Source organism: Primulina eburnea, chromosome 4 (assembly GCF_022965805.1).
Source record: "Primulina eburnea isolate SZY01 chromosome 4, ASM2296580v1, whole genome shotgun sequence".
Classification (NCBI taxonomy): domain Eukaryota; kingdom Viridiplantae; phylum Streptophyta; class Magnoliopsida; order Lamiales; family Gesneriaceae; genus Primulina; species Primulina eburnea.
In genome coordinates this window covers 1,135,263-1,161,103 of record NC_133104.1, presented here as the reverse complement: position 1 = coordinate 1,161,103, position 25,841 = coordinate 1,135,263, and the positions used below count along the sequence as shown (strand labels likewise).

Below are 25,841 nucleotides of genomic sequence, written 5' to 3'. Positions count from 1 at the left end.
TGTTTGTTGTTCCCGCAAACATTCGGGGTATAATAACATAAATCTCTCTCAATAAGAAAACGTGATTATGAATGTGTTTTTGATCACCAATGTAAAATACACACGATATATTGTTGTTGTTATTGTCGTTGTTTTTCAAAACTCGAATATGTTTAAATTTAAAAAAGCATAAGATATGTTATGTACGTAGGAGTTTTCAAAACTTCTTTTTAGATGTACTTAAAAAAAAATGAATTTTTTTCTAAATATTTCAATAAAAAAAATATAAGTTTTCTCCGTCGCAATTCATTTCAAATTCATTATAATGTATATTTTAATTATAATTATTTCACACTTCACTTAATTTTTATGTTTATTTGTTGAAAATCGGTTGGATGTATGTGTCTGATAACTTCCTCTGCATGCCCACCTGTGTTTTCTTTGCACCGCTTTCTATATTTGACACACACACATTACGCATATTTTACAAGAAATCGGTCAAGCATTGGATTCAATCGCAGGAAATGTATTGAAGATCGTGATACGAAGAGGAGAAAGGTATAAAGATCGCTCTTTGTTGATGATACTTTGTGTATTTCTTGAAATTTGAATGGAAATTGGAAGCAATGATTCATTTATTTGTTCTGTTTCATTTTCTTGTTTTCATGGTTCGCAAACTCACACACGCGACATAGAAAAAGAGTTTATCTTTTAAGGTATTTTTACGTGGATATTCATTTCAGGATTGTTTGTGTTCTATAATTACAAGGATCGGGATAGGATTTTTAAGGCAGTTGTGTTGCAATTGGTGTGATTGTTCACTGCACAGACTGAAGTAAAATGGATATGGTGGAGGATGCTGATATTCTCAGGTTCACCATGATATTGAGTAGGAGAGTGGAAATTAATGGTGTGAAATAGCAAATTTCTTGCATAACTAGAATATGAAAATGGAAACAAAAGAAAACGATGATGTACAAGAAGACTGGTCGACTCCAGCATCCCCAATCGTCGTGTTGCAGAAACTATCCGAAGAGGCAGTTAGAAGGGCCGGTGAAGCACTCCATGGAGCATATTCAGGGAGTCCAATCTTCAAAACTCCTCCACAATTGGATCCGGCGCCCAGGCATAGGCGTGCCCGTAGTGAAGTAGTGGCTTCGTTTCATAGGCGTAACAGTAGCAGTAGCACTAGCACTAGCAGTTTTCAGAAATGGACGTGTCAAATGCGAAAGGCTTTGCATTGGAATAGTAGTAGTTTACGTGAAGGCAGCCAGTTTCCTTCTTTCGATCCTGAGATTCTCGCGAACCAGAAAAGACAGTGGTATGAGCTTCAGTCAAAAACATTGGTATGCATCCTTGTAACATTAACAGCGAAAAACTAAATATTTTTTTTTCATTATGCCAAGGGTAACAGGTCTAAGTTTACTTTCGAAACTCAATATCACATCTATTTCTTTTACTCATCTGTCTTGATAGATTCTATGATGTCATTGATCGACCTGATTTTATTCTTATACATGCGAATTATTTCCTTGTGGATTTTTAACAACTTTTTAAAAGTAAAGCTCCATTATTACCTGCATGTTTATTGAAACCTTTCTGTGGTTTTTCCCTTTGAGAACATGTCACATGTTCAGAACTAATTTATTTCCAAAAATCAGAAGCCACAACTTCGAAATCAACAAATGTCATACATTGATTTTTCCGTTTTCTCATGGGTAACTCTTAGTTACACTAACGCTGTTCCATATGCCCTGTACATTCAATTTTTCTCCGTGGTTGACTGGTTAACTACTTGTGAAGATTGAGATTATTTATGATTTCTATAATTTTATAAGATGAGAGTGAATGTAGGACCGTGAAAAATATAAGGAGCCTACATCTCTTTTTGAACACTTTATTGTTGCGGGGCTTCATCCAGATGCCAATCTTGGGGTTGTTGAGGATGCCTTCATCAGGAAGAAGAAATGGGAAAAGGCAAGAACTGAAATGTTGAACTTGAAAACGCCGCCATATCAGCAGCCCACACTTCCAAAATTGGAACCTCAGGTTTTGTTGCTTATTATTTATAGTTTGACATAACATTTACCAAATTCTTGCAATCGACTGCATGCACATGCTTTCTTTGACAGTGCTGTATACGAATCACTTTTAACAGTCCACATGTTATGATTTTCTTAAAAAAATAGGCCTATGCTCTCTTAATTAAAGCATCGTCTAACTTTCTCCTTGTGTAAGGTAGATACCTGTTTATATCTTAAATTTCATATGGATATAACTGATTCAAGTGAAGAAGGCTGCTACTCAAAATGAAACTAATATTTTTATTTTTCATTTTCCTACTATTCAATATGTTTAACATGTGCAGAGGCAGTTCACTTAGAGTTTTATTCTTATATTTTCATTTGCAATCAACAGGTGCTCTTTAAATATCCTCCTGGAAAAAAATTGGCTTTGCGACTGAAAGATTTGGCTGCATTTTGCTTTCCTGAAGGTGTTAAGGTGCGTACGTGCTTGCCTTGTTCTATGACTCTTCCAAGAGTTTGAGTTATGAGTTTGGCAACTTAGCATTTTTGTATCTACATGTCTGTCAGCTAGACATCAGTAATTTTAAGCAAAATGGTAGACAGCGTGTGCATGTGCTTGTTTTATTTGTTAGCGGCACACTGCAGTGCTTTATTATAAAAAAAAAAATTCATTAAGTTCTCGCATGGACTATAATATAGTCTGCACAATCTATCATCTTTCTTTCTTTGTTTTTTTGTCAGGAAGTTCTGTTTTAACAATTGCTCGATAATCTAGATGGGTAGGAATTTTCATTTCTAAATTGAAGATTTCTCCAAAATGAAACTGAAAATCAAAATTTATGGCGGGGCATTGTATGCAGTACACTTCAAGTAGGACATATGTGATTCCGTGGACCAACTTAAGGGGAAGATTTATCATATACAACTTGCATAATATTTTGTACTTTTAAATTTCCTTTTTAGATAGAATTTAACATATTAGAATAAGGATATCATTTATTTGACTGATTCTGATTGATTATGACTGATTATATAGTTGAATTTCCTCTAGTAGATTGTCTATACTTTGTCTAAATGTCCTCTTTAGATATATGAAATCCATTCAGCCAATTTATCAATTTATAACTTTGAGGAACTTGCTAATTGTGTAAAGCTGTTGTAAAATACATCGTATTCAATGCCAAAAATCTATGAATATCTGAAGATTCTGTTTTCTAAATCTAGGCACAAGTATTGGAGAAAACACCATCACTTAGTGAGTTGAATGAGCTTGTCTATGGACAGGTATGCGGGAAGTCTTACACATCCATTTCAATTTTCGTTCTTCACATCATGAATATCTGGCACATGATACACTTTTTTTATTGTGTCTCCATAACATGGACCATATAGGTATTTGAACAAAAAAAATTAACTTATTACGGGAGAAAGAGCTTTGAAAAACACAACCACTCATTCTTCATTCTAACTTCTCTGCCTTTCATCCCAAATATGACTGTTTATTGTACATTTATTCAGGAACATTTAATCAGAGATGATTCGTCATTTATATTTTCTCTCAAGGCAAGTTCCATATATTTTCACCTAGACAATTGATTATTTTGAACAACGCTCAAGTTTTTTGTTGGTAATCCATTTTCTGCGAGGAACATTTCATTCAACTTAATAATCTCATTCTCTTTATCATCCTTGCTCTCTTAGTTAATATAGCTGAATGTTCTTATGTTGTACCGTATTTTATGGCTCGCCACTCGTCTTCTAGTGGTTTGATCTTCATTTTAGGTGATACTTGGAAGTACTTCATGAATATTATACATCATATCGTGATTTTGAGATCCTTTATCTGCAAAAGCACTACACTTTTCTTATGAATAGTTTGGATGTTTTTTGCTTCTCTGTCTTGGAATCCGTGTTGGTTAGATTTGTCTACAGAATTTCCCATTCCTTTAATCTAAAAACTCTTTTGTGCCAATATGCTCTGAGCAGGTGGCAGATAATGCAACACTTTATGGTGTTTGCTTGCATGTAAAAGAGTTTGTTCAGAAACCACATGCCATTTCAGGGGTTTCATCAGGCCTTTCCCTATCTCATTCTGGATGCAATAGGTTTTTGGTTCCTGCTCCTCGTTGTTATTGCTTTTTAACAAGAGTACCATTCTTTGAGTTACATTTTGAGATATTGAACAGGTCGGGATCATTTCATTTTTCTTCCATGTCTGGCTTTTTGGTGGAGAATTGTATACTTAAATTAATGTGTTTCATATGCTTGGATGCAGCATTGTTTCGCAAGACCGTCTGAACCGAATTACTCAGTTTGTCAGTGAAATATCTTTTGCCGATCATGTCCCTCTCCATTCTGTGTCAAAAGATCATACAAATGGAAATGTTGATTCTCCTTATGAAGAAAGTGACACTGACTGGATGGCTTCAGCAATACCAGTTAATAGTGCAACAGCTGTCACGGCTGCTGCTGCAGGAATTATATCAGAGGGGGGTGTACCATCATTGGGCCGAGAACTCAATTTTCCTACTGCTAATGACTCGTTGGATAACAGTCGATTTAGGAGATTAGATAAGGATGATAGAACAAATATGCATTATTTTGATACTTGTTCGTCTAAGGCAGAAAATCAGTCCAATGACATCAAACAGATGTACAGGACACATGTTAATAGTCATACTCCAGATGGTCGCCCCATTGTCCACCCGAGGACCCAGTCATTGAATCATTGTTCAAGTTTTGAGGCCTTATTTAGGTGGGAAATAGTTAGTTTCTTTGGTTGATTTTTAATACACTTGTGATGACGAATGTTTGAGTCCATGTTATTCAACTGTTGCATTTGGACTTATTCTTGCTTTATTTGCTTTCTAAACGCAATGTTGGTAATCGTTTTTCATGAATATGTAATTTTCTTTTGGCAGTTCAGCTAGAAGTATGGCTTCAGAAGTGGATGATGATGGGACCTTATCTGACGTAAATGACGATCCCAGTGATGATACAGTAATGGAGTGGGCGAGGGTGAGTTTATAATACTGATATGCATATTGTTTCAGCTATATGGGTTGCCATTTTCTTGCACATACTTGCTCAATACTCCATGTTTCTTTCTGGTTTCTGTAATAGGAGAGTAAAAATGATTTACTGCAGTTAGTTTGTGGTTATCATTCCATCCCTCTGCCCCCTAGGGGAAGTCAAATAATATTTCGGCCACTGGAGCATCTACAGGCCTCTGAATATCAGCGGCCTCCTATTTCAGCCCTCGGATTGTGTGAGAAGTATCTTGATATTGAAATGAAAAATTGTAACAAAGTCACTCAGGTTAGACTGATTTTACACTGTTTATTAGTTCTATATGAATGCTTGCATGTGAAATAATAATAAAATTTAGTTGACACAATTCAGTTTTGTAGGTCAAGTTAAAATTAGCTGCTGCCGAGGAAGCTGCTTCACTCTCTTTATGGACTACTACTACAATATGTCGTGTTCTTTCCCTTGAAAGTGTAATGTTATTCTAACTTTACATTCTTGTTTTCTCTTTGTGTTCCATGTTTAATATTATCGTTAATGCTCTTTTATACACTTTGAGAATATTTACCCCTTTAAAATGCTTCAAGAAGTTGCACAGCTCTACCAAAACCACAAAAGAAGTTTTATCATGTTCATTCACTTTTTCATTATAGTTGCCAAGTTTCTTTGATTTACGCTTTGCTGGTATTGTTTCTTTTAGTATTGTTTGGATTCTTTTGTTCCTTTATGATACTAGTTCACGTTTCTTTTTGCTCAACTCCTTTTTAACCACTCCAGAGGAAGTATTTTGGATACTCTTTTCCCATTTCTCTTACATTCCTTGTTTTTTGTGAATTGAAGCTTTAGTATTACTCAAAGAAACACGGTGCTTTCATAGAGGCAATCACACAAAATTACAAGAAAAATCTGCATTGAAAACAGGATACTCTTTTCCCATTTCTCTCACATTCCTTGTTTTTTTTGTGAAATGAGTTTAATAAATCTATTTCCTTGATATTGTCCAGTTAAAAACTTCAAACTTCTTATTTCAAGAGAATTTTTTTGCTACAAAGTGTTCACAGACTAGTCCTCACCAATTGTACCATCATAGAATTTTCTCAGTCCGTTACTAAAGGCTGAAATTTTTACACATTCTGATTAAAGCATTTAAATTCCATGCTGTTTGTGGGGTGTAATGAGTTTTTTAATTTCCAGATTTTGGCTTTGGTCACCGGTGTCCTCTTGGAAAAGCAAGTGGTTGTGTTGTGCCCAAATTTGGTAATTTTATCAGAAATTGGCTGTTAAGGTAATCTTCTGATTCTGAAAGCATTTATTATGTCATTTTTCTCAACAGGGAGTTCTATCAGCTCTGGTGTTGTCTATTATTCCCATAATCCGACCATTCGAATGGCAGAGTTTATTTCTTCCGGTAAGTCTAGCAGCAACATTATACACATAATTTAAATTGTCATTCAGTTTGAAAAATATGCTCTGTTAGAACTTCTTTAATTGTCAAGTTGTTCAGATATCTCATTTCATTCTTGTTATGATGTTTTTTGGAATATATCTTGTTTTTAACGTCTCTTTTTTCACCGCTGGTAGATAGCCATTGATCATAGAATTTCATAGGTTGGCATTGTCCCCGTTCAGTTATGCAGCTTTCTTACTGTCATTTCTAAATTTCATCTCTAAGTTTTGTTTGAGTTTTTTTTTTCTTTTTTTTTTTTGCAGATTCTTCCCGGAAAAATGCTAGATTTTCTTGATGCACCTGTTCCTTTTATTGTGAGTTTGTATTTCAATAGATTTTGTGTCATGCTGTTGATTGTGATTCGTCTAATTTATTTCCCGATTAGTTATGTACCTTTTTTTTAAAAAAAAGAGGTAAAAAGGTTTTGTGCAAATACACTTGACATCCCAGTAGATAATAATATATACAAACTCAATCGACTTCAAATGGTGTGCCAAGACACCGAAAATAGACAATCAATTAACTAGTTTAGTTTATGGTTTTCAAATGTCAGAAGTTTCTTCAAGTGATGATTGCTGTAGTTTTGCACTCGCTGTTTTTTGTTTTCTAGATGTCTGTTGTCCATGAATCTCGCCATAAATGGAAGTATATTTATTAAGTGAGCTAAAATATTCTCTGCATTGTGCACTTTGTTCTCCCAATAATTGTGTAGGTTGGCATACAACATAAAATAGGCGACCTGAAGAAGAAAATTTCTAATCTGGTTCGTGTTAATGCTGTAAAAAACCAGGTTTGTCTGATTTAAGCTTTTAATTTTTTTAGGTTTTTTCCAGTGTTTGATATTTGATTTAGTCCTCTTTTCTAGATTTTGTCTCTTTTGATTGATCATAGCACTAGTGATGGTCAACTTTGTTATTTTATGGTAGGTGAAAACATGTTATCTGCCAGTGCTACCGAGACACAAAGAACTCATTTCAGAACTTGCGCCATTCTACTCCTCATTATCTCGGGAAAGCTCCATCTCCCAAAAGCATCCAGTACATAAATGCAATGAAGTGCAGGTATTGTGCATAGCAACTTGCTCGCTTAATCTTTCTTTAAGTACGAAAAAAATTTCAACGGGTTGCTCAATAAGCTTTTCCAGGAAATAGTTTTTGCAATGGGAGAATGGATGGTTTATTGTTGATAGCAGGATCCATTATGTAAAATCCTTGGACGTGACAAATCTTTTCGAGATTCATCTTTCTGTTTTTTTCTCTTGCTCCTAGCTTTTCTGCTAACGAGATTCCTGATTATTGTTTTGGTACTCGAATATTGAATGAATTGTACTTGTCCTCCTCTTGACATGACAGTATGTTTGTGTCACAAATTTGCAGGCCAATGCTGCTGCACAATTTCTACTTGTTATGAGGCAGTACATGGAGTCACTCTGTGCAGATTTCAGGTCCCACACAATTACGAGCGTGCAATCCAACGACGACAGGGTTTCGATTTATTGCTTGCATTTTAATCTAGTAACACACACTTCAGATAGTCAAATGATTAGCTTTATCTGATACATCACAATTTCAGGTTTCCATACTTCTGAAGGACAGTTTTATCGATTCTTTTCCTGAAGGGGACCAGTCTTTCATTGAGGTATAATATGTGCCAATTACCTATGTCACCTTCTCTTTTCAGTTTTCTTGATTTAACTGCATTTGTTGATAAAACACAGCCAAAAGATGACGGTAGGCCGAATTACAAGATAAATATGCAGACCAATTTTTTTATAAAAAGCCTATGTGTACAATCATGAGAACTATGCATGTATGTTATTTTGTGGGCTGGCTAGGGATAAAGTTAGACCACTTCCTTTGTCATATCCTATTATATCAACATTGAAATGTTTTATTGGGGAAGACGTTATACTTTTATTGGTGGGAACATATATATACATTTTTCTTTTTGCTTTCTGCAGTTATTCGTAGAAACACAGCTATTCACCGTTCTTTCCGATTCTCGTCTCTCAAGTTTCGAGAATGGGTACCCCCATTGAGGTCATTGTTCGTTCAAAAGCTCAAACTCCGGAAGTGAGATTCTCCCCTAGAATCCACTCGGGGATGGGGGCGTGTTTCGAATGTAGACAAGAGGAAGTTTACTGCTTATACGGCTCTGATAATTTGATTTACCTCATGCAACTATGTACACAGTCTATCCCAATCTTCTGGTTTGATATATACTACCTAGTATTTCATCGTACGTATGCAAAATAATGGTGTCTATCAGCCAATTTACCTTCTTTCTTGAAGGGGAAAGGTTGTATTATGTACACGGGAGTAGACAGAACTTTTAATCTATAGTGGACGAAATAACTTTGACTCTTTTTTTTATATTTACCTTGAAAGTTATATTAACTTAACACTCTGAAATATTCTCCTATTTTTATAATTAGAATAAAATTGTAAATATAGGTGTGAAAAAAAAAACATAAGCATACAATATCACATATATTGAATCTTCGATCCCTTAAATTGCACTATGGGATATATTGATTAGTTTTGTTTCTCGTGTGTTTTTGGAACTGAACAAAGAAGTGGCAAGAGAAAATGAAGGGAATGTATTATGCAATGAATTATTGATACACATTTCTGTTGGAAAAATTGGTTGATGGGTTAAGATGAATATAATTTCAGGAGGGAAATATTTAGATCGATGTGTGTCATAATATTGGATTAAAGAGAGTTTTAATTTCATCTTCTCGTGAGTAATATATCGATGTAACATGATTAATGGTCAAATATTCCTCCAAAATATAATGATCTTGTTTTGCTCACGAGTTGCACATTCGGAGCAAGACTTCCATGAACAACTATTATGTTACAGTAGTAGATGATAAAAAGGATGAAGATACAAATTCCAAAACTAATTTGACCAAAGCAAATGATAGATGAAGATACCAATAAATGCAAATTTTGTGTGTGTTGTCTTTTTCTTTTCATTAGTTTAACATAAATTAACTCAATAACATGCAAACATGTTAGTCAGGTAAATCACATTAGCTTTTATGAACTCTTATGTAAAAATAATCTTGATTTTAATATATACAAGCTGCATAGATAAACCCTTGAATATACAATAAGTACTACGAGGTATGCCTTTCAACTTAAGATTATGAAACTCATTAAAAAGTATATTGTATATTCTATATTGGTACCTAGTCAATTTAGCTACCTAAAATAAGGATAAAGGTCGCTTGAACTTGATACTAGTATATGTGATGTAAATGTCGTGTTTCATTGGTAAGAATATGTAGTGCTCATTTAATGAGGCGCTGAACAACCTTACATCTGACTTTCCAAGTTGTTGTAACTTATCGAATGTATTAGTCTATGATTATGGTTATACATCATTAGTTCTTAGACCAGAGACAACATGAAGACTCTGCTTACTAGTATGTACGTTGATACATTTACCGACTCCGGTCACCATGTGACGAGGTTGGGTGTAGTTTCGAAATACGTAGGAGTCAATGCATTGTAGTCGGTGATTCACAACTCACTTACGGGTGAAGATATCCTATGTGATATGATGAGTTAATAATGCAATGAATCTCTGGCTAAATTAAGACATGTGCACTTTGGAAATATGTTTTCTTAGTTGTACATATGATGTCACTATTATTACTCAAAGATATCGAATTCATTTGCAACTCTCGATATCAATGGTTGCAGATTCGATCGGGATATATGTGTAGAAGGAAACATATTGTACGCTGACCATAATTTACTGGTTTTGCAGGCACTGTTAGTGATAATTAACACAACAAGAAAATCAAGTCAAGATTTTATTTTACCTTCTCTTTCTCCCCTATGATACTCGACCACCACCTTGTCCAAGCCTCACGGCCGAGCAACATCACGACATCACTGCGTCCCCCCTCGTCGGAATTTTCTATTTACTACCATTGATGGATTTATTCTCATTGACACCAAAAGTTATGCGCAAACACAAATTAAGTATGGGTATGTGATTGCATTGAATATGATGATCACTAAACCCATTAATCCTCAATTTAGAACCATAAATCAAAAAAGTAAAATTATTTACTGGAAATTATATTTGTTTGTCAAGAAATCAAAATAGTGACCAAAATTTGAAAAGTATTTGCTTTCTTCGAAATAAATTGAATATATAACCAAGAATCTCACTCCTCTGTTGCCTTCTATGGGGCAATTGTATTTACTATGATTCAAACAAGACCTGCAATGTATATATTGAATGAGGCATGGCGGGATGACTTTAGGAAAGCACGACTACGGTTGGGTGATGCCCGACAATTCACATTGAATGCGATCGATCAAAACATGACAAATTGGAATTGCATACATACTATTAAAATTTACAATTATCATATGTTCTCGTCTAAAAATTTAAACGATGAAACTTTATACTCGTACTTTTGTCTCACATATACGCAATTCACGTCTAAAAATATAAACGATTAAGTGTAATGTCTTGTTTATAAGAACAATTTGAAAACAGAACGCTAAGCAAAATAACTTCGGTAAAAATGTTTGAAAACAAAACGATAAGCAAAATAACTTTGGTCAAACATTTTTAAAGGAATAATCTTCTCATATATATTTGAAATACTGAAAATATACTTGGGGATTGTCATTTTTCAAAAATATAGTTGACCAGGGTTTTATTTTCCCAAATTTCACTTATAAAATGCGAAGAGAAAAATTAACCTAATAAGAAATTGAATTTACAAATTTTAGTTGAAAGTGAGGAAAGTTTTTCTTTTTACTTTTTTTTTTCTTTTTTCGGTATTAAACCTACTTGAGTTTGAATTGTAGATAGTATGTTAGAGGTCATTTTTCACAAAAAATCGATCTTAGATGATAGAAATTGATACTCACTGGAAATTTAGGATCCGATTCTAGCAAGTGTCACTAATCCAGATGCATGTTTCAAAATTGTCCCGAGCTTGAAATCACGAATAAAACCGTTGGAAGGGGGAATGAGGGTATCTTGACGTACTAAGGATGCTGTTGAAAAACAATATAGTGAATGAATCAACTGAACACTCAAAACTGATATTTATAGGAGAATACATGGGCCCTTGATGAGTCTGTCTTCCATTTGGGCTAGGGATGAGCCAAGGGTAGTGGGCTCATCCATGAATCCCTGGAGCCTTGATAGGCCTATCTTCCATTTGGACTAGGGATGAGCCAAGGGTAATATACCCATCCATGGAGTATCAGAAATAATATTATTTTATGTTTTAAATAATGAATTTGTGCGTATCAGAATGAAATAGTTTGTTCCATTTTTTTTTGTTCATTTATACATAATATTTTAGGGAATTACAAATATGTTCTTTCGTGTTTGGCTTTTTCAATCTTAATCATCTATATTATCGAATGTCAATTTATCTTAAATTTGTTATAAACGAGAGATAAAAATAGGTAATATTCATATATGAATGGTAACCATAGTAAAAAGGCAAAAACTTGTGTGAGACAGTCTCACGGGTCATATTTGTGAGACGGATCTCTTATTTGAATCATCAATGAAAAAGTATTACTTTTTATGCTAAGAGTATTACTTTTTATTGTGAATATGGGTAGGGTTGACCCGTCTCACGGATTAAGATCCGTGAGACGGTCTCACATGAGACCTACTCTAGTAAATAATAGATTAGCTCTTATGTTGGTATGCTCACAGTGAAGTTCATTCGACCGTAGTAGGCACGAGGATGGAAGTTTCTACCTTATGAAGTTACCTTTTTTCAATCTTTTGCAATTTGTCACACATATACATATACCTATGTGTGTGTTGAGCAATGTAAAGCTAACTTTTTCGATCTTCTCTCGCATTTTCCAGTCGGTTTCATCAGACGTTCTTGACACCATAATCAATAAGTTGTCCGCATGTATCTCATCAATATTTAATGTTCGAGCCTCGGATTTCAAACGGCCACAATGACTTGATGTGATTTGAATTATGGTGACGAGGATATGGACATATATATATATATATATATATATATCAATATATAATTATTGTCCCTTAAATCTGATAAAAAAAAATAATAATAAAAATAAAATAAATGTTTTTTAAACAACTCTTCATATACCATGTTAATCTTTGTGTCATCAATTAAGTGACACTTAAATATTGAATATAAATTTTTAATATATTTTATCATATTAAATAAATGAGTATTATTTCATTGATAGATATAAAAATTGACACATGACGGATGATTATTTTTGTGATGCGACATCATTTTAGTATTTAATAAGACGTAGAAAACGACTAGACCATTTTGAAAAGTAATTTACAAGGAATGAAAATGAAAATGGAGTCTCTAGAGTGGAATATGATGGGAGTCAAAATTTAGAAGAGATTATTTGGATTGATTTTCAGGCAATTACGATTTGGATTGTTTAAAAATCAACAAAACATAATAATTGGCTCGATTCAAGCTTTGGATAAAAATAAATCAAATTAAACCAAACTGATCCAAAATGTACATTAATATATAAAAAAATCAAGTAATAATTTTTTTAAAAAAATTAGAGTGATTTTTTTTTTTGAAAATATTTATATTTTTATTTGTTTTTTAGTTTGTATTATATAATATGTATCTAGGGAGCTTGTAACGAATCAATTACATTGACAATTTATTTATTGTTTTGTCCAAACAAACATAATTACCATACTAAAAGTATATGTTTTTTTCCTAAGTTGCAAAAAACTTGAATAAGTATTTTAATATATGTTTTTACTTATAAGCATTATAGTTACTGATCAAATAAAATATTTACTCAATTTCTATCAAGTGTCAATTGCTACATTCTCCAAATGAAACTCAAGAGTTAAAATTAGGCATTCGAACTAGATCAAAGAACTAAATCGAAATTCATTATTTGGATTGCTTTGGTAATAAAAATTTAATGGTTTGGTTTGAAATTTATGAAGCCAATAAACTTGTTCGTTTCGATTTTTTTTTTTAAAAATCTGAAACCGAATCAAATCGTAGTTGAAGACCTTTAGGTCAGCTTTCCATTTTGATTGGTGGCCCACCTATTTTATCGGGTGGGTTGTCATCGTGTCTGACAAACCTAGCAAAATTTAATAGCTTTAAATGTCAAATTAGGTGGGTCGGACTGGACCACAACCTGCCATTAGGAGGACCGGAAATCTTGCTATTTTGACGGGTCACAAAATTATCAACCGAAATAGTTTACAATATGTCGTTGGACGATTTAACCCGATAGACCTAACTTGTTTCGATATCTCTACTATAAAGTTTTTGTATAAAAGATATCATAAAGATTTAGCCTTCAAACTCTACAAAATTCATGAATCCCCTTCTTATTCATATATATTTGTTATGTTATTCATCGACCGTATTTTTTCAATAATGTAATAGTTACCTATTAAACGTGAGAAACATATCAGAATTTTATATTTAAGAGTTGCCATGCAAGTGAGAAGATAATCTACGAAGCAGGACACGACTCTAATTTGATTCATCATCTTGGGCTAATGGAAACATCTGAGTCACCAATTAACTTATGTCAACTGCTACGTTATTACATGTGTAAGCCAACTTTTAGGTAAAAAAAAAAACAATATAAACAAAAAGTTGCTTTCCCCCCGAATAAATACCTTATTCATAGGGATATTCACTAAAAATTCGAGATAACTAAGTTAAGACATCATTTTCAGATAAATTACATAAATGATATATAGTTCGTACGGATTTTTTTACGTACGAGTCACCAATTTTTTTGACCTAAATAATTAGGCATGCAAAACATAACAAATGTGATGTATGAATATTTTGGCGTCCACTATTTCAGATCTGATATTAATATATGACATTTGAATACACAAACAAATGTAATAAATGTTGATATAATATAGTTGTTCTAATTTATATTCAAGCTATCTTTTATATCATATTTAAAATAGTTAATGCTCAAATATCATATATTAATTCAATATTTTGTATCAAATTTCTTTCGAAGAAATACACGTGAACCTAGAAGTACAGAAACACTTTTTTGTGTGAATCAAAAACTGGGAAAAAAAAATTTTGATCGGACAAAAACAGAACGCACATATAAAATTATGTTAGTAGAGATTTGAAACAAATCTCCCTCAAATAAATTATAGTAGTAGCTATGTGGCTTCGAAAATGATATAAAAACATTTCATTTTCATTATATATAAAATATAATATATTTGTTTAATTTTGATTGGATTTGGTGTGACTTAAAAGGATTATGTCCCATCAAACACATCATTTCGTTGTTATCGTACTCATACCCAACTCAAAATTCAATTTACCTAAAAATGCTGACCTACATTTTAATTAACTTTTTCCCCTAAACTCAGTTAATTTTTTTTTTATTTATTAGGCAAATCTCATCCTCATAGGCTTAAAATATTTGTCACCGGAATATTTGTTCGGGAACATTTGTTTGTTATTTTAATATATAAACGTAAATATAATATTATTTCTTAAATTTTATTATATTCAACTCTCCTTGGAATCGTACGACAAATTTGGAAGTATCACGAATTATCTAATATATATTTTTTGAAAATAAATCATATGTGTATTACTTCATAATATCTTAATTTTGTAATCCTAAGTAGTCAAACTGGTATATCACGAGAATACCATACAACATAAGAAGAAACATCAGAAGCTTCACGAGCTATCCGACGAACAACCCCGTTTGCCGATCTCGGTATATGATTGATAGATAAAAAATCAACCGACCTCAGCATGTTAAGTATGTCGAATGGACAAAAATTTGTGTGAGACGGTCTCACGGGTCGTATTTGAGAGACGGATCTCTTATTTGGGTTATACATGAAAAAGTATCGTTTTTTATGTTAAGAGTATGACTTTTTATTGTGAATATGGGTAGGGTTGACCCGTCTCACATATTAAAATCCGTGAGACGGTCTCACATGAGACTTACTCATGTCGAATGTGAGCACTCGACTCGGACCCAGGTGACGAATTATCTAATATATTTATGAACATGTTACATATGGTACAAATAAAATTACCAGCAATTTTTACTGATACATTATAACAAGCGGAAAAAATATATAAAGTCCAAGTTGAAAAACATTCTACTCGTCGCTGTCAGCAGAAAAACAACCCGTAAAATCTTGCAATTATATATACGATGAATATAATATGATAGGAAAAAGCTACGGAAAACATTGCAATTCACATCAACAGAAAAAGAATTATTAATTTAAGAATTTTCACGCAATTTTCTTCCATTCAAACGTTCAAATTGAGTCATTGCTCTCAGACGGTGGTACACAGGCGGCGCACAACACTACAAAAGGTGACACGATTGGAAGGGTTAATGCGAACCCAGTTGGAAGATGTTTACAAGAAAGAAGGTTTTTTATGATTATCCCATTTGAAGAATAATAGACCATAATCACAGTGATTATAACATGATCAAACTGTTGAAAAGATGCAATATTTTTTTGTGAAACCTATGCCGACGTATATATATTAGGCTTACGATAAAGCTCGCATTTTTTCTTGGCTTTTTCTCTTTCATCGTCACCCCATTAAGTACTGATAGCTGAAGGTTGGCGGCGTATTTCTCTAACCTTCAAAAGGGTCCTGTTTCTGTTTGTTTAAATGCAGAAAATTTGGCCAGGGCCATTACTGCAGGCTCGATAAACGAATTTGTCATCAAAGCGCCACCCGGCCAGGTCAGGATTCTGTCTTTTTGATTAATCGGTACGTTTCCGATTCGATTCTTGCCCACCTTTTCTTGAAGCAAAAGTACAAAAATTGTCTGACGAGAGAGGAGTTTTTGCGTGATTGTTTTCTTTTATTTTCTTTTTTCGTTTTTTAAATTCCTTTCTTTGTCTACATTTCTGTCGGTACCTGCGTTGGGTTTGAGGATAAAACTGACCAGAATTTATGTGCGATGTGTCTTGCAGATTCTGCCTTTTTTGCTACTTGTCATAAGCTTTGCGCATTGAACACAGCACCGATTGCCAGATGGTGAAATGCCCTTCACGAGGTTCAATCTCTCTGCAGTCACATTAATTTTAAACTCGGTAAATTGCGGAGCGATTGTTTTTCAGTTCGGAGTCATTGCTTTCCGTCATTTCCTATGCTTAAAGATTGATACCTATAAAGAAAATTATGGGTATGAATCTTTTTCTCGTCACTAAAACAACTGCATCTGAAGCTTCAAACCGTGGCCTAGAGAGCTTTCAGGGCTTACCCGTATTGGAATTGGCCTCAGTTTGCATCAACTTGACGTTGGTTCTTGTGTTACTCTCCATTGTGTCTGCGAGGCAGGTTGCCTTGTGTTTCGGTAGGATTCGACTTCCGAAGGAGAGTTTGAACGGCAATTCTGTTGGCAATAGTCAAAGAGGAGTTCTAATCGGTGAGGAAGGTCAGAGTGTGGTGATCGGTAAAACTTATAAAGCTTCACTCTTTTGTTGCTTTTATGTTTTGTTGTTGCATGTTTTGGTATTGGGGTTTGATGGCGTTGGTTTAATCAAGAAGGCTGCACAAGGGAAGGTTAAGAGCTCAAATTGGACTGTTATAGTTTTGCCTGCTGCTCAGAGTTTAGCTTGGTTTGTGCTGAGCTTTTCTGTTCTTTACTGTAAATACAAGACCGTTGTGAGTTTCCCATATTTGTTGAGAATTTGGTGGGTTGCATCTTTTGTTATTTGCTTGTGTACTGCATATGTCGATGGTAGAGGGATTCTGAGAGAAGGATTAGGCCACTCGAATTCTCATGTTTTGGTGAATTTTGCGGCCACCCCGGCTCTTTGTTTTCTATGTTATGCTGCTTTTAGAGGTGTCACTGGTATTCAAAAGTTTAGAAACTCTGATCTTAGAGAACCTTTGTTGCTCGAAGAAGAAGAAGCAGGGTGTCTTAAGGTTACTCCTTACAGTGAAGCTGGCCTTCTTAGTTTGCTGACTCTTTCTTGGTTGAATCCACTCCTTTCGATCGGGGCAAGGAAACCACTTGAACTGAAAGATATTCCTTTGCTCGCACCAAAAGATCGGTCCAAGACCAACTATAAGCTATTGAATACAAATTGGGAGAAGTTGAAGGCCGAGAATCCTCTGAATCAGCCTTCTTTAGCCTGGGCCATTTTCAAGTCTTTTTGGAAAGAGGCAGCATGTAATGCTATATTTGCTGGTGTGAACACTCTGGTCTCGTACGTAGGTCCGTACTTGATAAGCTACTTTGTGGATTACCTAGGAGGAAAGGAGACTTTCCCCCATGAAGGCTACGTTCTTGCTGGAATTTTTTTTGGCTCCAAGTTGGTAGAGACCCTAACAACCCGACAGTGGTATCTTGGGGTCGATATTTTGGGTATGCACGTAAGATCGGCTCTAACGGCAATGGTCTATCGAAAAGGACTCAGACTTTCAAGCTCAGCTAGGCAAAGTCACACCAGTGGCGAGGTTGTTAACTACATGGCTGTTGATGTTCAAAGAGTGGGGGATTATTCTTGGTATCTGCATGATATATGGATGCTTCCTCTCCAAATTATTCTTGCCCTGGCAATTTTGTATAAAAATGTGGGCATTGCATCTGTTGCCACTCTCATAGCCACCGTTATATCGATTATCGCAACTGTCCCACTAGCGAGGATTCAGGAAGATTACCAAGATAGGTTAATGGCTGCAAAGGATGATAGGATGAGGAGGACTTCTGAATGCCTCAGGAATATGAGGATTCTTAAACTGCAGGCTTGGGAGGATAGATACAGAGTGAAACTGGAAGAAATGCGAAATGTCGAATTCAAGTATCTCCGAAAAGCTCTTTACTCACAGGCTTTCATCACGTTTATCTTTTGGAGCTCCCCTATATTTGTTTCGGCTATCACTTTTGGCACTTCCATTTTGTTAGGGGGTCAGCTTACAGCTGGCAGTGTTCTTTCTGCATTGGCTACTTTTCGAATCCTGCAAGAACCACTTAGAAATTTTCCTGACTTGGTTTCAATGATGGCACAGACTAAAGTCTCGCTTGATCGAATAGCAGGATTCTTGAATGAGGAAGAGCTGCAGGAAGATGCAACCATCACTTTACCCCGAGGCATTTCAGATGTCTCCATAGAAATCAAAGACGGAGAATTCAGCTGGGATTCATCTTCTTCAGTTCCAACCTTATTAGGCGTACAAATCAGGGTGACAAAGGGAATGCGAGTGGCTGTCTGTGGTGTCGTTGGTTCTGGGAAATCAAGCTTCCTTTCTTGCATTCTTGGTGAGATTCCAAAAGTTAATGGTGAGGTAAGTCAGATTATATGAAATGCTAACTGAAGTATTTGTTCCATGAATTTAGTTGATTAAATCATGCTGATGCTCTATGTGTGTTCATTAGGTTAGAATTTGTGGGTCTGCTGCTTATGTCCCTCAGTCTGCTTGGATACAATCAGGAAATATTGAGGAAAATATTCTTTTTGGAACTCCAATGGATAAGGCTAAATACAAGAGTGTTATTCATGCTTGCTCTCTGAAGAAAGATTTGGAGTTATTCTCACATGGTGATCAGACCATTATTGGTGATAGAGGGATAAACCTTAGTGGCGGTCAGAAGCAGCGGGTGCAACTTGCCAGGGCATTATATCAAAACGCAGACATTTATTTACTTGATGATCCCTTCAGTGCAGTTGATGCACACACTGGCTCAGAATTGTTTAAGGTTTAGAAATCATAAGCATAATTTTATTTTTTCTCTGAAAAGGGGGTTGGCCTAAATATCTGTATCATGTAACTGCAGGAGTACATACTGACAGCCCTATCTGGAAAGACTGTGGTTTTCGTAACTCATCAAGTTGAATTTTTGCCAGCCGCCGACTTGATTTTGGTATTTTCTTCACTGTATCTATTAACGCACATGTGTAAGAAATCTCAAGTTGACGTCTATGTGATTGGTTTTGGATCTTTTTATGTGTGTATTATATTGATTACTCATCTAAGTCATGGATGAGAGCATATTTTTGATTGGTTAATTGAAAATTGCATAGTATCTTCTTGTCTCACATTTATCTCGTGGTAGACTGTAAAACGTGGATGGATAACTAGTTGTAGTTGTTGGAGAATTAGTCCAGCATCATTCATGGATAATTGAGCTTCTCATATATGTGCAAATGGAGATAATGAGACCATCTGCTCATATATGTGCAAATGGAGATAATGAGACCATCTTTCCATGTTCCATATAAAATGCATGTCGTTTATCTTTACAAATTTATGCTTCTCAGAGTAACCATTGTGTTGACATCAAATGACGTGAAATAAAGATTAGTATTTGAACTATTCTACAAAGTAGGGATCAAGTTTCACTGCATTTCCCCACCTTTAACTTTCCCTTAAAAAACCTTCCATGTATTATTAGAGAAAAATATATTCATCGTCTTAGAAGATCAGGCAAGTGTATGGAGAGGCCAGCACATATAATCTAGTTATTTTATGATGGATTTTCAGAAATTTATCTGCTGATCGGTACTTTTACTGATTGATTTGTTTGTTTGTTTTAAGCATGGTACTGTCCAACAATACCAACGATCAGGAAATTAATGCATAACGTGAAACTCCCCAATCAAAAGTAACGGATAAACTGTTTAAAGGCAATAAATTAATAAAGGCAAGAGGTAAATTCACGATTCTTCTCTAATCAAGCATGCTATTGTAATAGGTTCTAAAGGAAGGCCGTATTATTCAAGCTGGAAGATATGAGGAGCTTTTGCAAGCAGGAACTGATTTCAGCACATTAGTCTCTGCTCATCATGAAGCTATTGAAGCCATAGATTTTGCGAGTCAAGCTTTTGAAGAAACAGAAAAAGATGATCCTCTTGATAGGTCTGTTCTCATGTGTAAGAAATGTGATTCCGTCGGTAGTAATATTGCTGGCATGGCAAAGGACATACAAGAAGGTGTTTCAGCTTCGGACCTGAAAGCTATCAAAGAGAAAAAGAAGGCCAAACGTGCTAGGAAGAAACAGCTTGTTCAGGAAGAGGAGCGAGAGCGTGGAAGAGTGAGCATGAAAGTGTATTTGTCGTATATGGGGGCGGCGTACAAGGGGTTGTTGATTCCATTGATTATTATTGCACAAACGTTATTTCAGGTCCTTCAAATAGCAAGTAATTGGTGGATGGCTTGGGCTAATCCACAAACCACTGGGGACAAGCCTAAAACCAGTAGTATGATGCTTCTTGGTGTTTATATGGCTCTTGCTTTTGGAAGTTCCTGGTTTATATTTGTCAGGGCTGTTCTTGTTGCTACATTTGGTCTTGCAGCTGCCCAGAAGTTATTTATGAAGATGCTCAGAACAGTTTTTCGCGCACCGATGGCTTTCTTCGACTCTACTCCATCCGGAAGAATACTGAATCGCGTAAGCGCTCTCCTACTTGATGAGAAATCAATTAAATAATTTGGAAAAAAGATTTTGCCTTGGTCTTTATTCTGCGCTAGTCGGTGGCGTGTTTTAATGAAATAGATGATTCACTGCATTGTTGAATAGCAACAACTTTGTTATTACAATTACAACAAGAGACTGGTTAAGTAAGAGAGAGCTTTCGCAGTTCAGAGAAAGGCCGAGATGGGTGATGAAAAAGGGTCTTTCTGCCTTTGTTAATCTTCCCCTTTACACCTAGGTTCATTCCTTTTTCATTTGGATCCCTTCCAATTACATAATTAAAGTCTGCTTCACCCTGTAAATGTGTTGAAGGCTGAAGAGCTAACTCGATTGATCTCTCATAATATAGAATATAATAACCATCTTTTATATATGTGAAATTATTTTTAAAAAATATGGCAGTGAAATCTTTCCGATTGCTAAATTATAATGTCATATTAAATCTGATTCTATTGTTTTATTTCTAATAAAATGGTTTTTTATGATCTACCAGGTTTCAATTGACCAAAGTGTTGTTGATCTCGATATTCCATTTAGACTTGGTGGCTTTGCTTCAACTACAATCCAACTTCTTGGTATTGTTGGTGTGATGACGCAAGTTACTTGGCAAATATTGCTCCTTGTTGTGCCAATGGCAATTGCCTGCTTGTGGATGCAGGTAAGCAGTCGTACAATGTCATAAATTGTATTATATACAACTTTGCATCTAGTGTAAAGCAATTGCATTTACGGATATGCCTATATCGCATATCAAGTTTTTTTTTTCAACAATTATTTAGATCAGGGGCAAGGAAACGCTAAGATGAAACTTTTTTCTTCACACATGCAGAAATATTACATGGCATCATCTAGAGAACTGGTGCGCATTGTTAGCATCCAGAAATCTCCAGTGATTCATCTTTTTACCGAGTCGATTGCTGGAGCAGCTACAATAAGAGGTTTTGGCCAAGAAAAGCGATTCATGAAGAGGAATCTTTATCTTCTTGATTGCTTTACTCGTCCGTTCTTCTGCAGTCTTGCAGCTATCGAATGGCTTTGCCTACGTATGGAAATGCTTTCGACATTTGTATTTGCTTTCTGCATGGTTTTACTAGTGAGCTTCCCACATGGAAGTATTGACCCAAGTGAGTAAATCACTCTTTTTGGCTTTCAAAATTATTTCTTTCTAAGGTTCTATGTGACTGATTTAGTAATGGTGATTTTGGGAAATATTTTTCTTCAGTGGTGTCCATGGAAATTGTAGTAAATCATTTGTAAATGATGCATGATTCTTGTGCTATTTTCTCCATAGGTATGGCTGGCCTTGCGGTGACGTATGGCCTTAATTTAAATGCACGTCTATCACGATGGATACTTAGCTTTTGCAAGCTTGAAAACAAAATCGTATCTATAGAAAGGATTCACCAATACTGTGAAATACCCAGTGAGGCACCAGCAGTTATTGATGATTCGCGCCCACAATCCTCTTGGCCACAGACTGGCACCATTGAATTGATTGATTTAAAGGTACACACGTATTGTTTTAGTTATGTTCTATTTGTATGTTTAAGATTCATAATATGCCAACTTTAAAACTTGTGTTTAAAAGCTGTCGGATTTATCCTAGATTCGGTACAAGGAGAGTCTTCCTGTTGTGCTTCATGGTGTCTCCTGCGTGTTTCCTGGTGGGAAGAAAATAGGAATTGTTGGGCGTACTGGAAGTGGTAAATCTACCTTGATACAGGCCCTTTTTCGACTGGTTGAACCAGCAGCTGGCAGAATAATCATAGACAACATTGATATCGCGAAAATCGGGCTTCATGACCTTCGTAGCCGGCTGAGTATCATACCCCAAGATCCGACATTATTTGAAGGAACTATTCGAGGCAACCTAGACCCACTCGAAGAGCATTCTGATCAAGAAATTTGGCAGGTCCATTTTTTGCCTTCTTTAGTAGCACAACAAAATATTTATCACTTGCCTCATTTGACCTTTCAAAACCAAAGATGGATAAATGGTGTCTATTATTTTTGTATTCAAATGACTATCTTTTTGGTACTTATCTTTGAGATCATGTTATATCATTTCAGACTATTGCGTGCCATTCATTCTGTTTTTGTATCCTCAGGCACTTGATAAGTCTCAGCTAGGAGAGATAGTTCGCCAGAAAGAATATAAACTCGATACACCAGGTAACAGATTAGAATAAAAAATTTCTCCTGGTTCGTAAGATCCTGAGTATACATGAGGAATTAATCGTTGTCTTTGACATGGGCAGTTGTAGAAAGTGGAGATAATTGGAGTGTGGGCCAACGACAGCTAGTATCTCTTGGTCGAGCGTTGCTTAAACAGGCTAGAATATTAGTTCTTGATGAAGCAACAGCCTCAGTTGACTCAGCCACTGACAACCTTATCCAAAAGATAATAAGAACCGAATTTCAGGACTGCACTGTTTGTACAATTGCTCATCGCATCCCGACTGTTATTGATAGCGACCTTGTTCTTGTCCTCAGTGATGGTGCGTCAGTACCTTCATAATTTTCTATATATACCGATTTTATGTCCATTTACTTTAGGGCAGATTCAAATGATCTTGAGAGGGGGAGACACGATGGGAAGGAGCAAGGTGGGCCCGATCAACTTATTGGAAGGTGAATAATAGTTTTTGGAAAGAACTACAAATAAAAGTTGAAGACTGCGATGAATCAACTCCCTCTCTGCTGAATCTGCCCCTATTGACATTTTCATTCTTATATTAGTATTAGCTTGACTGTTTCTATACTTCCTATGTCCATTGTGATCTCGGAGTTCATAGTTTGTTTATCGATGGAATAATGATATATGAAAAGAGAGAATCCAGCGGGGGTAAGAAAATTTTTTGAAATTTATGTGCTTTTTCTAAAATTGTTGTTTCGCCCGTCCGCTTTCAGATTTCTCAATCCGCCCTTGGATGTGTAGAATCCTACCTAAAATGGTATTTACTCCAAACACCAACAGATGCTAATTTCCCATCTCATTGTATATTTCACAGGTAAAGTTGCGGAGTTCGACACTCCAGCACGACTACTAGATGACAAGTCCTCTATGTTTCTTAAGCTCGTGTCAGAGTACTCATCACGATCGAATGGCATGCTCGACTTTTGATCTGTTTATGCGTCAGACGTGAAACTAAGAAATAGAGCTGCTCGGTATCAAAATGCAGCTTTTCAAGCTGCCATCCCTGCTGCGTTCGCGTAAGTACAAAATCAAACTGCAGACGAAGAGAGACATAATCAAACCTTCCAAGGTGCAACGATGGTGAGTCACTGTGACTCGCCATCGTGGGCATGATTTGTACATAGAATAAGTCTCTAGAGAGAAAGAGGTGAGGAAAAACTGACCAAAATGGGACTGCATCCTGCATTTTGCAAGTGCAGTAAATCTACCGCTTCTTTTTGCGGTGAATAAGTTTTGCAAAAGTTCTCGTAGACAGACACTTTTCATGTTATTATCCACTGTCCTCCTTTGAGCTTTTTTATGTATTCTAGAATTCACCGTCTCTGTCTTGAATGGCATAAAGAAAAATTCCAAATAAAAGATTTCTCAAATTTTATGAATATACAACTGTATGATACTGCGGCCGGTTGGTTGGATGAAATAACTAAATGATACATAATACCAAGCCCGGAAATTATATGCTATTTTTCGGGTATTACACAGTTTCCATGTTATGTGTTTAGGTATTTAATTATGGCAAAAATTTGTGTGAGACGGTTTCACGGATCGTATTTTATGTGACAGATCTCTTATTTGGGTCAACCATGAAAAAAATATTATTTTTTATGTTAAAAGCATTGTTTTTTATTATAAATATCGATAAAGTTGATCTATCTCATAGATAAAGATTTATAAAATTATCTCGTAACCTACTCTTTAATTGAATATTGTATATGCTTTGACTAAAAAAATACATATTAAAATAGATAAACTATCCAAAATACTTTCCCCCTTTTGATATTACTGACAATCTAAATTCCTTGTCAAATCATTGAATAATAATTAATAATAACCAGTGACTTCAAGGGCCCAAATTTGAGCCCAGAAAAATAATTGGATTGATTGATTCTCTTGGCCATTAATCAGTGGCCCACGTTCGGTGCACGTGCCACATGTTCCATCGCCATCGCATTTTAGCTCATAATAGCACAATTCCACGTGAAGCTATCTCAACAATTAAAATTATATAAATAAACAAATCATAATTTCTCATTTGAAATTTGGTTTTTGATCTCAATGTTACATTTAACTCGACTATATGAACAGAAAGAAGACTGAAAATAAGAAGAAATTTTATGTAAGTTGAAAAAAAAATTAACAATAAAATAAGTCGAACTGCGATACGAGATGTCGAGAATAATTTTAAAATCTCGGTACATTACCTTCTGACTAAAAATTCCAAAAACATTTTGATTTGGAAGATGGCAATTGAACTTTTTATTCATAAAATTGAAGTTAATTCTAGCAATTATGAAGTGAGGAAATAAACAATTGAAACAAATTATATATTTATATGTCTCTGTCTAATAATAGTGATGTATGGGAACTATTATTTCACATGGCATCATCCACTTTAGTGACATACCACTCACCTTTTTATTTATGCATTCTTCCCACATGCATGCATGTGAAATATCTCCCAAATAAATATTTTATTTTTGCATGTGAAATTTCTAATATGAGAAATATTAACTAAACAATGCACAATTTCCACAAAAAATGTATATAAATTATATTTAATATTTTATTATTATACACACATACATGTAAAAAAAAACTTTATATACCAACTAATTTGACTGCTGATCACAAATTCTCGCCATGTTTCCTGTCGGGTTACATTTCAAGAAAAGCCAAAGTTTCCAGTCAATTTTATTTGTATCCACAGCTGTTAGTGTTACAGATCT

The 25,841-nt window shown here is 35.1% G+C and overlaps 2 protein-coding genes across 5 annotated transcripts; both read left to right on the top strand.

The window, feature by feature from the left end:
- The first annotated feature begins 369 nt into the window (after window positions 1-369).
- Window positions 370-8,639, top strand: LOC140830460 (uncharacterized). 3 transcript variants are annotated; one of them, XM_073193788.1, is made up of 19 exons: window positions 371-537; window positions 723-1,325; window positions 1,834-2,028; window positions 2,398-2,481; window positions 3,231-3,290; window positions 3,525-3,569; window positions 3,993-4,192; window positions 4,282-4,761; window positions 4,928-5,024; window positions 5,130-5,324; window positions 5,417-5,506; window positions 6,228-6,290; window positions 6,367-6,441; window positions 6,744-6,794; window positions 7,193-7,270; window positions 7,407-7,541; window positions 7,857-7,964; window positions 8,053-8,118; window positions 8,441-8,639. In XM_073193788.1, the coding sequence occupies exons 2-19, from the start codon at window positions 924-926 to the stop codon at window positions 8,516-8,518; spliced, it is 2,502 nt and encodes an 833-aa protein (XP_073049889.1). In that variant the 5' UTR covers window positions 371-537; window positions 723-923; the 3' UTR covers window positions 8,519-8,639. The 3 variants fall into 3 exon arrangements, with proteins under 3 accessions (XP_073049891.1, XP_073049889.1, XP_073049890.1); XM_073193790.1 differs by lacking the exon at window positions 6,744-6,794 and having other exon boundaries at window positions 370-537; XM_073193789.1 differs by lacking the exon at window positions 3,525-3,569.
- A 7,118-nt stretch (window positions 8,640-15,757) lies between these two features.
- Window positions 15,758-24,415, top strand: LOC140830459 (ABC transporter C family member 5). Of its 2 annotated transcripts, none has more exons than XM_073193787.1 (12): window positions 15,758-16,236; window positions 16,471-18,790; window positions 18,882-19,202; window positions 19,281-19,367; window positions 20,199-20,894; window positions 21,412-21,576; window positions 21,748-22,042; window positions 22,210-22,424; window positions 22,525-22,830; window positions 23,027-23,090; window positions 23,177-23,416; window positions 23,930-24,415. In XM_073193787.1, exons 2-12 carry the CDS (start codon window positions 16,679-16,681, stop codon window positions 24,040-24,042), a joined length of 4,614 nt encoding a protein of 1,537 aa, XP_073049888.1. In that variant the 5' UTR covers window positions 15,758-16,236; window positions 16,471-16,678; the 3' UTR covers window positions 24,043-24,415. The 2 variants fall into 2 exon arrangements, with proteins under 2 accessions (XP_073049888.1, XP_073049887.1); XM_073193786.1 differs by having other exon boundaries at window positions 15,758-16,264.
- Window positions 24,416-25,841: the final 1,426 nt, after the last annotated feature.

Bases quoted from the DNA above. Each gene is read 5' to 3' on its own strand.
- LOC140830460 (XM_073193788.1), top strand. From the start codon at position 924: ATGAAAATGGAAACAAAAGAAAACGATGATGTACAAGAAGACTGGTCG. The intron at 2,482-3,230 runs GTGCGTACGTGC...TTCTAAATCTAG, and splicing joins GCTTTCCTGAAGGTGTTAAG to GCACAAGTATTGGAGAAAAC. The intron at 6,442-6,743 runs GTAAGTCTAGCA...TTTTTTTTGCAG, and splicing joins GGCAGAGTTTATTTCTTCCG to ATTCTTCCCGGAAAAATGCT.
- LOC140830459 (XM_073193787.1), top strand. From the start codon at position 16,679: ATGGGTATGAATCTTTTTCTCGTCACTAAAACAACTGCATCTGAAGCT. The intron at 18,791-18,881 runs GTAAGTCAGATT...TGTGTTCATTAG, and splicing joins TTCCAAAAGTTAATGGTGAG to GTTAGAATTTGTGGGTCTGC. The intron at 19,203-19,280 runs GTTTAGAAATCA...ATGTAACTGCAG, and splicing joins CTGGCTCAGAATTGTTTAAG to GAGTACATACTGACAGCCCT.